Source organism: Micropterus salmoides, unplaced genomic scaffold, assembly GCF_014851395.1.
Source record: "Micropterus salmoides isolate LMB-PRFRI ecotype aquatic unplaced genomic scaffold, ASM1485139v1 Ms_hic_scaffold_19, whole genome shotgun sequence".
NCBI classification, from domain to species: Eukaryota; Metazoa; Chordata; class Actinopteri; order Centrarchiformes; family Centrarchidae; genus Micropterus; species Micropterus salmoides.
The window spans coordinates 13,772,116-13,790,973 of record NW_024041039.1 but is presented as its reverse complement, the minus strand read 5'-3'; the positions used below and the strand labels follow the sequence as shown (position 1 = coordinate 13,790,973).

General features: G+C 41.8%; 1 protein-coding gene across 2 annotated transcripts in view; it reads left to right on the top strand.

The window, feature by feature from the left end:
• Positions 1-458: 458 nt before the first annotated feature.
• Positions 459-18,858, top strand: part of dph6 (diphthamine biosynthesis 6) — a 57,233-nt gene continuing 38,833 nt past the window's right edge. For both annotated transcript variants that reach the window (XM_038728848.1, XM_038728847.1), the window contains exons 1-5: positions 459-598; positions 1,051-1,142; positions 2,679-2,863; positions 16,154-16,227; positions 17,175-17,293. In XM_038728848.1, coding sequence (XP_038584776.1) covers positions 543-598; positions 1,051-1,142; positions 2,679-2,863; positions 16,154-16,227; positions 17,175-17,293 — 526 coding nt within the window. In that variant the 5' untranslated portion in view covers positions 459-542. The remainder of the gene's footprint in view (positions 599-1,050; positions 1,143-2,678; positions 2,864-16,153; positions 16,228-17,174; positions 17,294-18,858) is intronic.

Below are 18,858 nucleotides of genomic sequence, written 5' to 3'. Positions count from 1 at the left end.
TGTTTTTGATGTAATATTAAATGTGATTGTATTGCTTTCACAAGTCTTACATCTCATCCAGATTCAATGTGAAATAGAAATAAAAAATAAAATAAAATAAAAATAAAACATGCCTTATAATAAGTACATTTTATATTATATAGTTTTTTCATTATTATTGTTACTATTGTTTATTTATTTAATTCAATGATTGACTTATCACAGGTTTGTATCTTTCATTAAAGTATAGGTAATGTGAGCACCATTAATTAACTTTTGTATTTATACATTTCTGAATGATTATATTCACTTTTATTTTACTTTGAACAACCTGTCTATACAGTGCTTCATTGTGGCCATGTCCGTTAAGCAAAACTTAAAGTTGAATTTGACAGAAAGAGAGACAGATATGACCAGGGTTTGATTTCCTATCAGGCATATTTGAGGGCAACTTGATATGTAGAAGGGTCCTTTAATAACCCGGAAGTCTAGCTTTCACATGTGTACATGCACCAGTTGCTAAGCACAGTTATCACTGTGTACCGTTATAGCCAATACTTTTGATGTCATTAGACTCTTGCGCTAAAAAGAAGAAGATGAAAGTTGTCGCGTTAATAAGGTAACCGTGCTTCTTTGCTGCAACTGTCTCATAGTTTTCTATCACTGATGTTTTCTGGTAACGTTAGCATGACAGTAACTAAGTCTGTGTGTGAATAAAGGCTGGATAACTTGTTCCAGTGAGGTGTACGGTGTATATTTCCCCTATGACATTGTTCAAAACCAGAATATACATGGTCACTTCTAAAAGTCCAAAGTTATCGACTATAAAGGTGCTGAAAACCATTCCAAAGTAGCACACAGTAGCTAACTTACTGTGTTGTATGGTGAAGACTGTAACGTTAGCATCCTCATATAGTAAGTAACAAACAAGGCTCTTTATCACTTTATATTAAAGCTGCTACATCACATTCCCAGATCACTAACCGTACACCCCTGATAATGTGTAGGTCTGCATCTTAATTATTCAAACACAACTTTACCTCTGTGCCTATTCCTCATGTTGTTTTCCAGTGGGGGCAAAGACAGCTGCTACAACATGATGCAGTGTGTTGCTGCTGGGCACCGGATCGTAGCTCTGGCCAACCTCCGTCCTGCTCACACAGGTGAGGAAGATGCGCTGCTGGGGTTTAGATGATCTACAGGGGCTTGCTGGGCAATATGGGCCAGCCAGCTGCACTTCTGCGGGACCATGAAATTCTGAGCTGTACACAATCATACTGCAGAACTGTATGTAAAGTTACTGTAAATCCCACAAGAGGCTTTTATAGTATGCTAGCTGATATGCTGTGGTTTGGTGGGGCAACGATTAGGCGATTAATGAAGTAGTTGATGACACAAAATGATTAAAGATAATTGATTAATCCTTAATCGTAATAACAGATTTCTCTTTGGTTCATGGATATGGTTCATGGTTACTTTGGCTGAAAAGAAGATGGATACTAGCTGGGTTCTAATACATTAAATTTTAAAAACATGGTGACTGTTTGTTGGAATTTATTTTTGTTTCAATATATCACATTTTATTTTAAATGGCTTGTTTTTATTTCATGTTGACATTTTACATGATGAGACTTTTATTTTATTGTGTCACTTTTCAGAATAAAGTGAATGAGAATTTTTATAGTAAGTTGGGAGTGAATAATTTGATTTGCTTCATTTATGTATTCATTATTTTGACCCACATGGATCTTTATGTAACTATTTAGTATTTCATTTTTAAACAGCTCTGCAGTCTCTTGCAAACCAGGAGTTTTAGCTCTCATTAGCATGTTGTTGTGTAATATTTTGAATGTTATAGTCCTCCTGTTCATTTAGCCTTGTAGTCTGATGTTATCTATAGCCACCATTTATGGTTTGTGGCTTGTCACCTGACACTGAACTAGGGCTGTCCCCGACTAAGGCTTTACATAGTCTACTAAGGATTTACATAGTCGAATCAGAATCGTCAAGTCCTGCCTATAGTCGACTGATAGTCGAATCGTGTGTTTTTGTGCAAGGCGATTGCGAGCCGAAGCTAAACTGAGGCTTAATGTTGACCATTTTCTCTCTCTCTCTCTCTCTCTCTCACACACCTGCCATTCACAGGTCTTGTGCAGAGTTTTTGCCATGCTGCCGACAACTGCATGCATGTCGCGGTTTCTCGCGGGTCTATTTCAAGTAGCGCTTTTTAAAAACGATAAGATATTCTTTGTGTGGTTCATCTACGGTGAAAAATTATCCGAAAGTCCTGCGAGGTGCGGACAACTCGGCACAACACCTGTTGGGGCTCCTTCTCTCCTGCCACTACACACATATATGCTACGCATACACATGCGCACTGACGACCCAGTGTTAGGGTTAATTTTGGATTTATTCACGCACTTTAAAAACATTTATTGGAAGTTTTTTTTTGCTTTTTACATGTTTATTTACAGCATTAAACGTTTGAATGTGTGTATTGTAATAGGCTGTGTATTAACTTATTGAGAGAAAACTGGTTGATCTATGTAAAATCAGACATTAAGCACAGCAATATCAAAATGGCATGATGCTTCAACTGTGAGATTGACAAATCAGGCTCCGCCCATCGAAGCATCGAATCTTTGACTATTTGGGGTCAGCCCTACACTGAACTAAACTTCTTTTCCTCCATGCCACAGATGAGTTGGACAGTTACATGTACCAGACAGTAGGCCACCAGGCCATAGAGCTGTATGCTGAAGCCATGGATCTGCCCCTGTATAGACGCACCATCCAGGGCTCTAGCTTGGACACCAGCAGAAACTACAGTGAGACAGAGGGGGATGAGGTGGAGGACCTGTATGAGCTACTGCACCTCGTCAAGGTAGGCCTCTCTATCCCCACCATTAGTGAGAGATCCTAGCACTGTGTTGGTCTGCAGAGTGGATGCTACTGCACATTATGTTTTTAACCCAGGTCCTCTGGCCAAAAGGTCTTAATACTTGAGTAACCCACCCTATCTTGTATTCCATGCACACACATATGTTACCAGCTTATTTATTTTCATAACACAGTTACTAATACATCAAACAAACTCAAGAATATTGTATTTATGTATACAGTCTATGCTATGTACCTATTACATCATTCAAATTAGTACAAACTACTTCAAACTTTATTTGCACACACAAAAGAAACAAATCAGCATTGGTGGACCATCATTGTCCTCATTCATGCCTCATTCCAAAGTTAAGTCCAATATTCAGATCTATCTTTGGTGTGGGTTGATGGCTCCATAGTAAAATATTTGTGTTCCTTTGTCTTGGTATTTGTTCCAGTTTCTTCACCTGCCATTTGTTATGTTTTTTCCATTTTATACTGGGCAGATAAAGTTCAGCCAGATTGAATAATCCTGTTCTAAAGGATGTGTCACAACAAAATTCTGTTTGAACAAGAAGCACAATGAACTTAAAATGCAATATGCTCTTTAAAGTGTCCAGTTGATTTGTGACTTTAATTGTAATGACATGTTTGAATGTTAATACACTAAAACTTAAAAAATATATATTTTTACACTATATTTTAATTTTTTTTTTACTAAATTATTCAGCAGCACACAATTGCCTATGCATTACATCTGAACAGGTAAACATAGGTAGGCATATATAACATAATATAATAATATTTTATATTATTTGATATGTATTTGTTATTTTATTTATGTGGATGTATAAAAATAGAGCAGTTTATAATATGTGCACACTGCACACACATTCACACATTTATACACAAACCTACATATGCGCAAATGTAAACAAACAGTACAGGAGTTGTAGGAGGCAGAGTAATTGTACTTCTTTGAAAAACTCAAAGCAAAAGGCAAAAAATACATCAATTAATTAAGCATCTAACCATAAATCTAGAATAACAAAATAATTTTGATTGATGTAAGAGGCTTCACACATTAAAGAAATAGAGAGTTTATCTTATTCAGAATAATATTACAATAATTATGTGAACTCACTCTTGCAGTGCTTGATTGAGCGTATACAAAAATAGTCATCTTGACTCCTTGCCACCACTGACATATGCTTGGCTGCTTTTTCAGTGAACAAGCTCTCAGAGCACTACTAAACTTCTCATCTCGGCTAAGGTTCATGACATATGTCACACTGTTGAGATGTTTTACAAGTCATTCTCTGCGGATTGAGTCACTTAGGAGCCCACCAGCATCATCATCTCAAAGAGACCCCGCTTGTCTAGCTTCATCTGGCCTGCTGTACACTAACAGTCCTTAGCACCTACCAAGCTGCTCAGGAGATTAAAAAGCCATGTTAGTGCTTTTAGTCTGTCTTATTTAGTACATCTTGATTTTACTTTCAAAGTGGACTAAGTTTTCTTTTTATCTTATTCTGGGAAAATAGTGTGCCTATTGTATCAGTTAATTAAAGTTTTATGTGTGAAGTTGCGGTGCCCTTCAACAACTGGCTTCACGGGAAAAAATCCATTCTTTTTTTTTATCTCACTTGACAGAAGATCAGATGCAAAAAATTAATCACCAAATTAATATTTCATCAAATACCACTTTTGCTAGGACGTTGCGAAAATATTCATTTGATGCCAAATTATGTATGAGACCTCGGTGGTCTGATGTGGTGCAGGGTGGCTGACTGACAGGTTTGAGACAACTGTGTGTATGTGTTTAACACACCGCTGGCACTGCCTTCCTACCTGACCGCCTGCAGCCATGAGGAAGCTACCTGGACGCACACTTCAACAGCAGTACCAGCTCTCCCTGCTGTCAGTGGAAACAGGGTGTGGGATTGATCCTGTGTAACAACTTCTCCCTTCTGCACCCCCATTTTAGCTTCCAGCCTCAAAATTTAAGAGCCTCTTATGGGATAGTGGATAGGAGTTTGTTGTTGAGACGGGAGTTGACTTGACGTGGTATAAATGAGAGAAGGGGGGGCAGGGCAGTGTGCTTGGTTCTTCCTGTAGGTCTGTGTGGAGACATGTTCATCCGGAGCTGAGGGCTGCTCCAGGGCCCCTGCATGTCCACACACAGCCTGGGTGGCAAGGGCCAGTCAGCTTGCCTCAGGGCATTTCGCGCCCTCTGCCTGACTTTCTTTGTCATCTTCTGTATAAATCGCAGACTTTACACATGCGGCTACATGAGAAAGCTCTTGTTTGTGTGTTTTCTTGTGAGTACGCACACATTCACACAGTTCATCTTCTGGTTTTTGGGGCTCTCATGGACATCTCTCTTGTATATACCATCTCTGCCTGTGGTTAGCGCTCTCATTGCAAGGGGCTGCTAATTTCCCATTTCCAGGGCTTCTCTGGTCTGACCTCACCAGTCAGACGGGCCATAGATCAGGGCAGTTGTACTCCCATGGGGCCCTCGCAGGCTAGCAGACCTCCAGTCGTCTCCACGTTTACCCCTCTCACCGTCATCAACAGACCTGCACCATAAACAACAGGCTTCCTCTCTCTCACTCACTCACTCACTCATTCACTCACTGAGTGATGTCAACTGTAAGAATACAACTTTCAAATCTCAAATTTTAAGTTACTGCTCTCTGAAGCTGCTTTATTTCAGGCTAATCTTTAGGTTTACTAACTTGGACCATTTTTACCACATTGTGAACGGTAGTAACGTCATGCAAGTCATTGCATCCCCTTTATTTAGAAACGCAGAAATTCTGTCAGAGCACCTCAAATCTCCTCCTTAAAAAGTCATGGATATGGTCACACTCAGTTATGTCCAATACATATGCCTGGTTTACTAGGCAGAACATTTTATTTTTCCACTATGCAGTATTGGTTGTTGTTGATTGGTGAAGGAAATGAGGGGGGAAAGAGAGAAAAAACACTTCTTTTGATAATGAGCTGTTAAATCACCCTTACTGGAAAAGAACAGTTTTAGCATGAAAAAAATGTGTTCTATTTGGAAAGTGTGATATTTTGAAAGATTCTTTCTAGCAGTTTGAATTAATTAGAAGTTACAAGATTATATTTGGCAAATGACACTTGAGCATAGATGAAAGTATTTTTTTTCCTCAGATCCGGAGTTGATGAGTTTTAAGTGGATGTTTGTCCCCCCCCTCCTCCTTTTGCAGTCCTGGCAACACACGTGTAGCATGAGCCAACAGTGCCATCTACGGCTCATTTCCAGAAGCTGACAAACCAAAGGGACTCTCTACACTTTGGCCACTCGGAGAATGTTTGGAGCCATTCAAAAGATTCAAAGGAAGAGATCATATTCTTCAGAAGCATTGTTGATAGAGGGAAAAAAAAGGCCAATTATAACAGAAAAAATGAGCCGTCCATCCCCTTGCAGTCCCTATCCGTGACTCCTTTGCTCTCATCACTGGCTGTGTATGGCAGTGTGTCTTTGAAGTGTGTAACCTGATAGACATGCAAGCCACAGCGCACCCCATCCCATCCTGCTAGGTGCTGATCTTTGAACCTGCTCTTTGAGGGGGAGAAATAACAGTTTTGTCAGTGGCGGGGGGGATTGTTCACTTTTGGACATCTATGGCTGTAAGGGTATGTTTTCAAAGAATAGATGATGTCCTTTTGTCCTCTGCAAAGGCTACAAAAGCAAGCTAGAATATAAACATTGTGTAAAAGATAACTTTGTGTAAGTATAAAACATTTTGATTTGTAGTTTGTAATTTAAATACACTTTTTCCCCCCCATGTCAAAGTATCCTAGTTTGTGTGGATTTTGAAATAGGATTTGCCTCCGTGTCCACACTTCATGTGTGCTGTTGGTCTGCTCTCCTCTGCTGTGATCTGCTCTGATGTGTGATACAGATCAGCAGTGTCAGTCACCCCTGGCTGTAACACCAGTCCCCCTGAAGGCCTGCAGAACCCCTCATATTAGTCATATCACATCCCTCAAGTCCTTTATCCTTCCCTCTGTGCTCTGTGACCTGACACAGTGGCTCTTTATGCCCAGTGACCCTGCTTGTGTGTGTGTGTGTGTGTGTGTGTGTGTGTGGCATGTGCACGCTTGTGTGTTCAAGGTCAGGTAAAACCGGGCCTCTGTTACATGATAACAGGTCTATCTCTGTTCTCCTTGCACACCTCTGCCTCTCTTTTTTGCCCCAGTTTTCCTTCTTTCATCACTCTACAGTAGAAAGAAATGCTGTCACTGCTCTTATCTATATACTCTCCTTTCCTCTCCGCCTAACCCTACCTCACACTACTTGATGTTGCACACAAATGGATGTTTTTATGTATTTTTGAAACTGTGATTTCATTTTTCAAGATGTTTTCCAGTCGTTGTTTTACGCTTTTAAAAGATATTTTGTATCTTTAAGATGGGTTTCAGCAGATAGAAAATTTTACAACTCAAAGATGTTGTGCCTTGAAAGTAGCACAGCCTATGGGACACGAATGGCAGTGAGTTTTGGGAAGATGCTTACCAGAGCTTCAATCACTTGATGTAGTAATAGATGAAATGTAAAAAGCTAGTGACTCTATTGCAGCAAGTCTGCAACCTTTGAGCTGATGAATAAAGACAAAGACATTTAAGCTCATTAGAGTGATGAGGAACAATAGATGATATCTATGCACACGTTCCTTTCTGCCAGCTCTAATTAGCAGCACTGTGACATCTCTGTCGTACTGAGACCCAGCTTTGAGAACGATGGAAATGTTACTTTCAAATCTAATTTCCTACCCTGTAATGCATTCGACTTTTCAGAAACACTTTTTTATTTTTAAGGTTTTTTTGGGGGGGGGGATAACTGATATCGCGGGTCAGTTAACATCAAACTTCCTCCGTCCCTTTTTTTTAATCAAGCCAGTATTTCTTTTCCCCTGGAGATATCTGGGAAAAATCTTGAAGAGGTGCACAGAGACCTTTAGGCCTTTGTAGATGAAACATTCCTTTCCGTTGGTGTGTGTTAAAACACCTTTTTTAGTGAGATAATCCTTTTCTTAAACTTGCACACCCTCTTCACCCCCACTCCCCGTTTCTCCTGACCTTTATTACACACACACACACACACACACACACACACACACACACACACACACACACACACTCATCCTCGGTCTCTACTCCCACTCCATTATCGACATCAGCAGACAAGAGTGGGGCCCTCTGAGATCGCAGAGGCAGTCTGTCCACAAGTCCAAACATTCTTTTTCATTCCTCCCTCTCCCTCGCTCCATCTTTCTTTCTTGTATTGGCATCTTTGTCTCCATTGTATTGTCGTCACACTTTCATCCGGACCCTTCAGAAGCCTGGCACTGCGTTGATGCGAAAACCCTGATGGAGGTGTTTCCTGCTGTGAGGAAAGGAGGGAGAGGGGAAAGAAAGAAGCGGGGAGGAGGGCGGGCAGGCAGGCAGGCAGGCAGGCAGGCAGAGGAATCTCCAGTTAGACCAGGAGCTCTTTGGTATTGATTAGGGAGCTGAGGTGTTATGAGACCAGTCGTTGAGGAGGGGTGTGAACTATGAAGGAAGGGGAGGGGTGGTCAAAATCAAACACGCAGCCGTCCTCTGATTACCGGCATGGTGCAGCATTAGACGTACATTGGGGGCTCAACAGGAAAATGGATTTCTTTAAAAAGCTGCTTAATACATAAATCATGACCTCTGGGGTCACAGCGAGGGTTTTGGAGATCAGATCAATAATAAAGCTAATGCAAGCTTGTTGTAGCTGGTTCGTGGTGCAGAAAGACCTCTAAATGGTGTTATTGGATGTAGCTTACAAGCAGTCTAAAACAGGCAGATAATCACTTAGTAGAAAGTTTTATTTTATTACAATTTCAGTGAATGTTAAGAGTGCCCGTACTTAAGGATATATTTCTGCATGAGCTAGTGGAGATTCCTTCAAACAGTTGTCTCTCTGTGTCGCCTCTCTATGTGATAGCCATTGTTATCTTTTCCTTTGTTCTGAGGCTGCTTGTATTTATGTTGGTCGCCACAGTGGCAGTGGGGTTGAGATTGCAGGCTTGTTTTGCACATGAGGAAGGATAGCATTAGCGCTGAGATAATGGCACTGTGTATTGTTCGCTGGCCGTGTGGAAGTGGTGGGACAGGATCTATTAGATGCAGGCCCATTTCCCTCCAACTGACGCTAACAGTCCCCACAAACATTAGATAAAGGGTCTAGCCTCAAGCCTTTGTAATTTGTTTGTATTTTTCTGCTTAATGTACTTTGCTCAATCTTGTTTAGCGATGATGGAAACTGATAGCCTTATCTCGCCTTGCCAAGGGCATGAGCCACTACCACTGCTTGGTTGAACATTGTTCCAGTGAAGAACGCATGTTTATGGTTTTTTCTCCTGATTTTTATTTTGATGCTGGATGAATTGTAGAAGTTTCTAGAGGTTATTTGCATTTGAGATATTTACTAATATGTTCTATTATGCCTTGATGTAAAAACAATATTATGGAAAATATACTACTATAATTTCTCTTTTGTTTGATTATTCCTATTAAAAATGAAGGGAAATCTGTGATCATTTTCCAAGCCTGACAGACCAAATTTGATTTCTTTTCTCATTTTTGTCAGTGTGTGTTTTGTCACTTTTTCTTCAAAATGCCTTTGGATGTCCTTCCTTTCAAAACAGCTGCTACTTTAGATCATTGGAGATCTATTGTTACGCCTTCACTGTCACCCTAGATGAAAAAAAATTTTTTCACCCTCTGCTTTTTTCTCTTCTAAAAGTCAAATTTCAAATTAATCTGAAAATATGAAGTTGGATTCACATGACTTCCACAGGCTAACTTATTGCGCCATTTGGATTCTAGCCTGTTGTTTTTATTCTGCAGCCCCACATGAGAGTTTCAAGGATAATCCAGCCATTTAAGAAAAACAGAAGTCAGTGAGGAGGTTGAATGTGTAATAAAACCTTTTAAACTCACCAGTATCAACAGCTAGTCAGGCCCAATACTGCCTGTCTCATAACAGACAGCTAAGGAAAAGTGCTAAGTCTTTCAACTCCCTGCCATTCATCTACTCGGAAATTAAGAGGGCTTTTATGTTTTGTTTTGTGAACCATTCCCCTCAAGAAATATTTGTGGCAGGCCCCATCACCTCCCGCAGCTCATGTCATAACCAGCCGTAGAAAAACACTGTCTGGAGTCTGGATAGTGGGTTAAACCAGCATCATTGCTATATTTTCCTCTAGTGTGTCTCTGAGGGTTATGGCCCCCCCCCCCTAACCCTTCATGATGTCTGTTCTGGCGCTATGGAGGATAGAGGACAGGACGGCCAAGATGCCAAGAGCCTGGAACCTGACCTCACCAGACAAACATTTACATTTTGGTGTGTGTGTGTGTGTGTGTGTGTGTGTGTGTGTGTGTAGGCCAGTACGTGACTGTGTGTATATACACGGATGTCAGTACATGAGCGTGCATGCACCCTGTGGCCTAGGTGGTTGTTACAGACCATGAAAAAGCAACTGACACAGTTTACCTCTCTGTGGCATAGGACTCCTCCTTTGATTCTGTCCTACTCACTTTCTGGAAGCTGCTTCCTGTCTCAGACGCTCAAACACTTTTACCTCAGCCGAGTGGGAATGTTGCTATGACAGAGCTGGGATTAGGACTTTATTTTATGCCCCACAGAAAACTTTTGCTGTTGCTTATTTATTGGAACACTGTATCCTTTTAATGATAAGAGGCGAGACCTTGAATGTTTGGAGGAAGTTACATGATTTCCTGTCATCTTAAAAATTTCCCAAAACAGTTGATCGTCTGAGATTGGACGCACAGAATGACAATTTGTTTAATGTAGAAACGGCCGTTAAAATATTACATTTTGTGAGAGCCAGTAATAACTAAACTTGTTTGCTTGAATTGCAAGTATTCATGGACATCGATAAACAACCTTATGTCTCCCCGCTGCTTCTGAACATTTAGTTTTCCATGCTTGTAGATATGGAAAGCCTCCTTGTCCTTGGCCTGCTGAAACTAGGGCTTTGTGCTTGCTTTGGCCAAGGCGCTCTCCCTCCCTGCCTGATGACTGGCTGGCCTGTGTTTATGTAACCATATATATCTAGTGGAAACTCGTGAAACGTTAATCTCTCTACTTTTTAACCCTGATGAATTTCTACATTTTCCAGCTGTGCGGCATGGCATATTTATGCTCAGGCTCTATCGCAGAAAACAGATCTGTCATTGTAAATGAATCACTATCTAAGACTAAAGAGTGTGTATGTGAGTGTAAACTTCAGGCTAGAAAACTGTACAAATACAAACTCAGCCATGAAAAGCTACAGTAGTATGATGATTGATTAAATTTGAAGCTTCTTTTTCATTCTTCTCCCAACCCAAACCAGTGCATGCTGGCCTGTCACTTATCACATTGCTGTGGGCTGATAAGTGTCCCTCACTCATCACGTTGATGAGACAATGTCTCATGTCATATCCTCTGTTGGCTGGTCACACCTGCACCGTGGCCTCAGCAGAGGATAATACTTTCCCCTATTCTACTTCCTCTCTCCCCTTCTTGTAACTCTGACCTGCATCATCTCAGGAACCTGTCGGGGTATTTAGGTTCATGAGCAGCTGGCTTTGTGAGCAGTTTGTTTTTCTTATTTCACCACTCTGTACGGTTGAGGACTGACACGTGGTGAGTCATCTCTCCAGCCCATCCACAAGCACAAAGGAAGAGCCCGTCTTTCAACAGCTGCTTCAAACAGACAGCCCCACCAATTTACCAAAAGGGAATGTCTCTGAAAGCCTTTTAGAACAAGGTTTTGGCCAGTGTTTGTTTTACAAAGACATTCGCTAAGCTTGCATGTCCATTTGTTGCTTTATTTTGATGGATCAGACTCTGTACATAGTGTTTTAGCCTCAATATATACAGTAATAGCAGTATGTAATCTTGTAAGCATTGGGTGTAACTTTAAACATTATAATTGGTCCAAACTGTAACCTCTATCTTGTACACACCTCTTCCACATCCTATCACTCCTTCACCAACTCTGGGAGTCACCTTGGAGTATAACTGTCTGTAGAGAATGGTAATGAGGAAGCTGATTTAAAACAAATAACCAGTGTCTCCTCCTACTAAGCTCACACCAAGCATCCTGTCAGTTTGGCATGTCTGAGTTGTCAGGACAGCCCGACACGCCCCGGGACTATGTCCGCATTACATTAAACACAATCGCTTGACCCTAGCTGGCCCTATCCCCTGTAACACATCTACTTGAGCTGCTACAAGGTCCAACCCCCTCTTCATGTTCCCACCATGTAGGGGAACAGGGGGGAACAATCCCATTACATTACAGCAGGCCTAGAGCTGATCTAATGGAGAGAACATTAAAACCATGTCGCGTCCAGTCACTTACTTGATGGATCCTGAGAGAGAGGGACGAAGAGAAGGAGAGATGGAGAGGAGATGGAGTGTTGGAGAGAGGGGGAAGGGGTAGGAGGGTGTGGGGTTAGAAGTGGTGTCAATATGACAGTGGAAAGCTTGTGATGGTACCCTGGTGCCCTTGAGCAAACTGTCATTCAAACCACTTTAATTTCTTGACTTTGTCTCCTTGCCGACCTCCGTGCCACCGCACACAAGCATACTAAATACAGGAAGCAGTAATATAATTGAAAGTACATGTCAACAATTTTAGACTCGATAAAAAGCTGATTTTGTAATGGAAATTTGTGGCCTTGTTTCTGTAATAGCCAAGATCTGCCAAAGCTGGCTTCCTAGTTGTCAGAACAGTCTGAAACAGGCATGTTGGAAACCCACCATTTTGCAAAATGGAGCTGTGTATTGTTAGGGTGTATAATTAAGACCTCATTGTGACAGCCATTGAGAGAGAGCTAATAAGGGTTCTGATGTATTCCATATGAATATTGAATTTTTAATATTTTATGGCTTTCTAATTGCCCTGGTTGCTGTTAATGGCTTTGACTGTTGAATATTACCCAGACTGAATGTGTGGCATGTGTAAGTACCTTTTAAGCTAAGAGCTGAAATAAAATAGCTGCATTCTCAAGCCGAATTCTTTGCTTTATGATTGTCGCGTATGTATCTTTGGGGCAGATACATATCTTAACTGAAGGCATGTCTGTGACTGGGAATACATTTGAACCACTCTTTAACTCCCTTACTAAGATGAATGTATATATAATTACAAAGTATATCACACACACTACCTTGATATAGAGTTTAATGGCCGTATCGTTTCTTTGTGGAGCATGTCTGCTGGCCTTAATCTTCCCCACAGCTGACATCTTAATAACTCAGCCCTCTCCATCCATTTCCACGGGAGACATCCGGATGTTGGGGAAGGATTAGTTTAATGAATTTGACAATTAGTAGCAGAAGTTAATGACTGCATGGGGCTAAGTACCCTGATGGACATGGCTGGGGGGACTGAGGGCTTCCATTGCTCTGGGCCATAGATCCTCATTAATAGCTTTTCTGCCTACTGGAGAGGACAGGGGAAGCCAGGCCAGGCCTTTGTTTGTTCTGCCTCCGACGGGGTTGCTAGGGGGTTGCACTGTTGCACAAGGCCACACCAGATTTAGTCCCGCTCTGGGCACGAGTTAATGCAGGGCCTCAGGTCCTGGATCAGGTGAAGCTTCTTTTAATGAGCTAGGGTCATTAAACATTGAAAAAAGAAAAGTGACATGGAATCAGAGCAGGCAGGGAGCTCGCTCTTTGGATCTTGTGCCAACAGTCATGAAGAAAGAAAAGTGGCTTGGGGTCACAAGAGTCCTGATGACCTCTGCTTTGATTTATCTTTATGTTAGCTTCTTACCCGGATTCCACCTCTAATGTAGTCAAAACATCGTTTAACCAGATAGCTCTCATAAAGATTTTATTATTATTTATTATTATACTGTGCTTCATGAGCTACCTTGTCGCTTTGTCAGATATTCCCACTATAAACCATTTTGATAAATATTTCAGCTACTATAAAATCAAAGTTTGTCTTTTTTATGGCACCATGAATACACATGAAACAATTCCCATAAAAAACATCAATTCAGATTAATACATACATATACCACTTCTTCACAATAATTTATCCCACCTTTCCCACAGAGGATGAGAAACTATGTCTAGCATTTGGAAAATCGCATCCAGAGCAGCATTAGCCGCCCCCTCATTCCTGTCTGTCTCCTGGTGATAGCTATAATAGCGATGAAAACATAACTGCATCCAAAAATAATCATTTTCCAAAGCTGTTTGCCAAAGATCTACTAGCTAGAGTCTCCATTGAAAACAAGGCGATGTGTGAGAAATTTGTCTTGTGTTATCATTAGTGGCGAGTATGCCTGGGTATTATAAGGCTGCATGATGTAATGTAATGAGAGCCAGCGAAAAGAGAAGCTATTTAATTGGCCGAGGCTGAGTTGAACCTCAGAGGCCCAAGTACCATCAACAGAGAAGGGGAGTCAGAGAGATGGAAACACAAGACAAGGATGTTGTTTGCTGTTGCTCTGATGCTCTGTTATTCTGTCAGGCCAAGTCTAGTCCTGCCAAGTTTGAAACTAAGGGACCAAATTGGTGTTGATGTAGCGTACTCCTTTAACACTCTCATTCCAATCTTTTTTCCTCTTTCTCTCTGTCTCTCCTTATCCCCACTCTTTACCTCCTAATATGCCTCTTTAAGAAGTGACAGTTGTATTTAGGGAAAAGGTTATCATTGTATTAGAATAGAGTGCTAGCCCTGAGGCTTACCTAGAATTACATGACACTGCCTGCAGCCCCTTTCGCTCTGTGCTGGGCTGAAATGTTATCAGTCTGACTTAATTACTGTCACCGGGCAGTGGAATTGACTGTAATGTATATTCCAGTGTTGGACACATTGGAGGGATATTAAAACTTGAGTACTGAATCCCAAGTTCTTAAGACCTCTTGATGTTTAACTTTGGGTCAAAGAGTAAAATTCTAGCTGTGTGTTTGTTTGTGTGTGTTTAGCTTCAGTTCTATACCTCCCATCCTCTGCTGCACCGTAAACACACACACACACACACACACACACACACACACACACACACACACACACCTCCATGTAGGCGTGCCAGCTAATCAGATAAAGGATGTGCTCTGTGTGTGTGTGTGTGTGTGTGTGTGTGTGTGTGTGTGTGAGAGTGTGAGAGAGAGGCACAGTGCGTTGCAGCGCAGCATCAGGCCCCAGGCAGGGCATGGATTTCATTTAGGAAAGTATCAAAGGTTTACACGCTGTTCGCTTTAATCAGCATGTTTATCAGGCAGAGAAAAATTGCAGGAAGGGACCACAGGGAGACGGGGGTGGGTGGGTGGGGGGGTTATCTTAAGGACCAGTAGCCAGGGAAATTGATAATGGCTACAAGGTAATTTACTGGAGACTTGTGCATCCCTCCACTGCTTCTACCCTTGCCTCTCGTTCTGATTACAGCCCATGTAATGTTCTAATGAATCTGCAGGTGTGTGTCTGTAGGGGAGGGGCACAAAGGTAGGGAACGGGGGTTGTGCATGTATGTCTACGTATATATGGGTGTGAGCATGCACCGTTTGCTTGCACCTATGTATGTTTGTTCGCTTGTGTCACTCCAGATCATGCCTGTTTTCCGCGAGAGAAGATTGATCGCATCTCAAGGCCGTGTCAGGATCTCTCGAGTGCATAGTTGTCTCAGTGTTTCTGAAATATGAATATGATATGAAAAGCAATTAGATTAGCCCTCAGCAATATTAAAGATAGATGCCACTCACAGACACAATGCTCCACTGATACTTCCAAGTTGTCACTGCAGTTCTGTCTTCCAGCTGGGTGTGTAGAGGATGGAAGCTGCGGCCAAACATGCTCATCTCCCTCTCAGACTGCTGATAAGGTCCAGGAACTGCCTCTAGTTGTGCTGGTGCCTCCAGTCACACACTCACATGTACGCATAAACACACACGTTCACTCACATGAGCCATTTACACAAACCTCCTGGGGAAATGGGCCAGACCATAAAGGCCTTGATGCGACCAGAGAGTAAACATCCCCACAGTATTGCTGTATCAGTCTGTGTGTGTGTGTGTATGTTTACATGTGTTTGTGTGGTTTTCAGATAACACTTTGGGATGCCATTGTAGGTGAGCGAGGAGTATCTGGCCCCATGGGACAGTGACATCATATTGCCTTTTCAATGCACGTTGCGCAGACTATATAATGGAAAAGGCGAGAAATCTTTGTGGTTACGTTTCCTTCACCTTTTCTCCCCACAGGAAAAGGAGGGTGTTGAAGCTGTGTCTGTAGGGGCCATTCTCTCCGAATACCAGAGGATCCGTGTGGAAAACGTGTACGTTGAAGAAACACCCACCCTTATTATCCAGAATACACTTAGTAACTAAAGTGCACACACCCTCTGCGTTTAGGCCTCTGAACTCGAATGACGCACACTCTGTGGTCCACTGAAGGAAAAGAGTACATCCTCTGTAGTCTTTACCTCACTGTGTGTTCCAAACTTGGACTGAGTTTTGTTTAAACACATACACACACACACACACACACACACACACATATACACATTGAGTTTTGTTTATGCCATTTTATTTAGACTAGCTCTGTTTTTATGGAGCACTGATTTCAAGAAAAGGAAAGAAACTGATAGTTTCATAACTGTCATGTGATTTTGTTCATAGAAGAAATGCACTCTCCCATTATGGGTGAAACATAGCAGGCTTATTGGCAGAAAGATGAGATGGTTTCCTTGTGACACAGATAGCCATATGTCTTTCTTATTCTTGTTCTTGTTTTATTCTTTCTGTCTGTTTTTCTTTGCCTTCCGTCCTCTCTCTTTGTTCTCCTGTGTTCTAAACTTATACAGACTGGACACATTGCAGGACAAAAGCTCTCTTCTTATTAACAAATCCTGCTGTCAGTCAGCTATTGTTTTCCCTCACTAGATGCATACACATAAACATCTCAGGCATTTCTTGAGCAGTAGACATTTGTGTGCAGACTTTTTGGCTCCAGTTACCTGCTGTGGATGAGTTTATGTGACAAGCCACAGCTTAAGATAGAGTTTTTGTGTTTGTCTTGTCTTTGAATAAAGCCACTGGCAGATGTGGCAGGTGGGAGCATGTTCTATGAGCCTATCAGGGTGGCAGCCTTCCCACAAATGGAAAAGTTGCCCAGCCCAGTTGGCTTTGAAGTTGTTCTGAAGCTGGCATATATTCACTATTAACCGCTTATCCTCTTTCTACAACCTACTGCTCTTCATCTGCCCTTTCACCTGTTCCCCAGATGTTTGCGGCTAGGTTTGCAGCCTCTGGCTTACCTGTGGCGCCAAGACCAAGAGTCCCTGCTCTCTGAGATGATATCATCTGACCTCCATGCTATCCTCATCAAAGTCGCCGCCTTCGGTGAGTTTGTGTCTCACTCTTTTGTGTGCAGCTGGTGAGCATTCAGATGTCCCCTCCCTTCTGTTCATGCTTTTTACTTCACTCTCTTTTTACTTTCTCTGGAGGTGCCACGTTGGTTAAGTGGTGTTTGGCATGGGGATCGGACAGACAGAATTTGGATAAGTGAAGGATAGGAGGGGGGAAAGGGAGGTGTAACCAGAGAGAAACAGAGAGACTAGCAGAGTAATGCCCTAATCATTAATCTGTGGCTTAGCAGCGGTGTTGAGACTTGTGCCAGCGGCGAAGGTATTGAAGCAGAGAACAATATAAAAAGATAAGACGCACAGAGCGAGGAGTGGTGAGAGAAGTGCGCTGTGGTACTGAGTGGGTGGGTGGAGGAAGGGGGAGGGTTGGCAGTTGAGAAATAATCATAGGTGATTGCCCCGCACATTAATGCAACCTGTCAATAAGCGACGCATGTCCCCATTGTCTGAGAGAAACACTGCATTCTCTGCTCGTGCATAGTTCACAATACATGGTCCGTGAAGTGAAGATTAAAATCTCTCATTTGCGTTCTTCAACTGCTTCAGCACTGATGGTAGAGGTTAATGTGGTGTCACCTGCTCTCTACCTGCCTGTTTTGGAGCCCGAGGATAGGAAGATCAGATTACTGAATAACAGGAGAGAGTAAAAAAAAAAAAGTTTTCTTTTTCTTTTCTCGGGTACATGATGTTAAGATCCCTACCTGCATCTACTTGACAGTGCAGCCGGATCCCTTTTGACAGTGTCGGTGATAAATGATAATTACAGCTAAAAATGGTTCTTTTTACACTCAAACTACTCATGGTGAAAGATCATCATGTAGACACTGTTTACGTGCTGTTAAGTGCTTGTTGTCACCTTTGGTAGCAATCAGTCGAAAAGGGGTCCATGGCTGACTGATGACCTGCAGAGGTGAGCAGCACGTTCAAGACACTCTGCATGGCTTTCAACGCTGCTCAAATAACCTCTCATGGAATGCACTTGTCAAGCCATTTATCTTTGGGGCTTTATTTGCCGGACCCATTTCTCATTTTTAATGGTCGCATGATAAAGGACTTTTTGGTAATAAGTAATACTACTTGTCAGATGTCCGTCAGAAGAGAGATGAGGTCAGAATCAATGTTCTCAAGACTTTCTGTGGGATGTTAATTATTGTTTACCAGTGAAAATTAAGTTTTATTTCCATTACGTTTGAAACCAGATACGATCTAAGTCTGTATTTAACATTAATTGATCAATCATAATGTCAAATTACCCTCCTGGAATAAAAACCGCACCTTAAAGACCTCAGTCACCTTGTAAGCTTTCTTCTCTAAACACAACTTTGTCTAAAAGCAAATTCTCTACATTTTTTGAAAGATTATAATTAGAAAGGAAAATCACCCCGAGTGTGGATCTTGCTCTCCCACTATTGTGTGAGTATGTGGGCATGTGTGTTTTGGCTACAGGTAAAAAGGAAAGATCTTATCACTCGTGACTCCTCACCTGTCCCGAGGCAGTGGTAATTTGAAAGGAGAGAATTGAATAGGGGTGCAAGCGCCCAA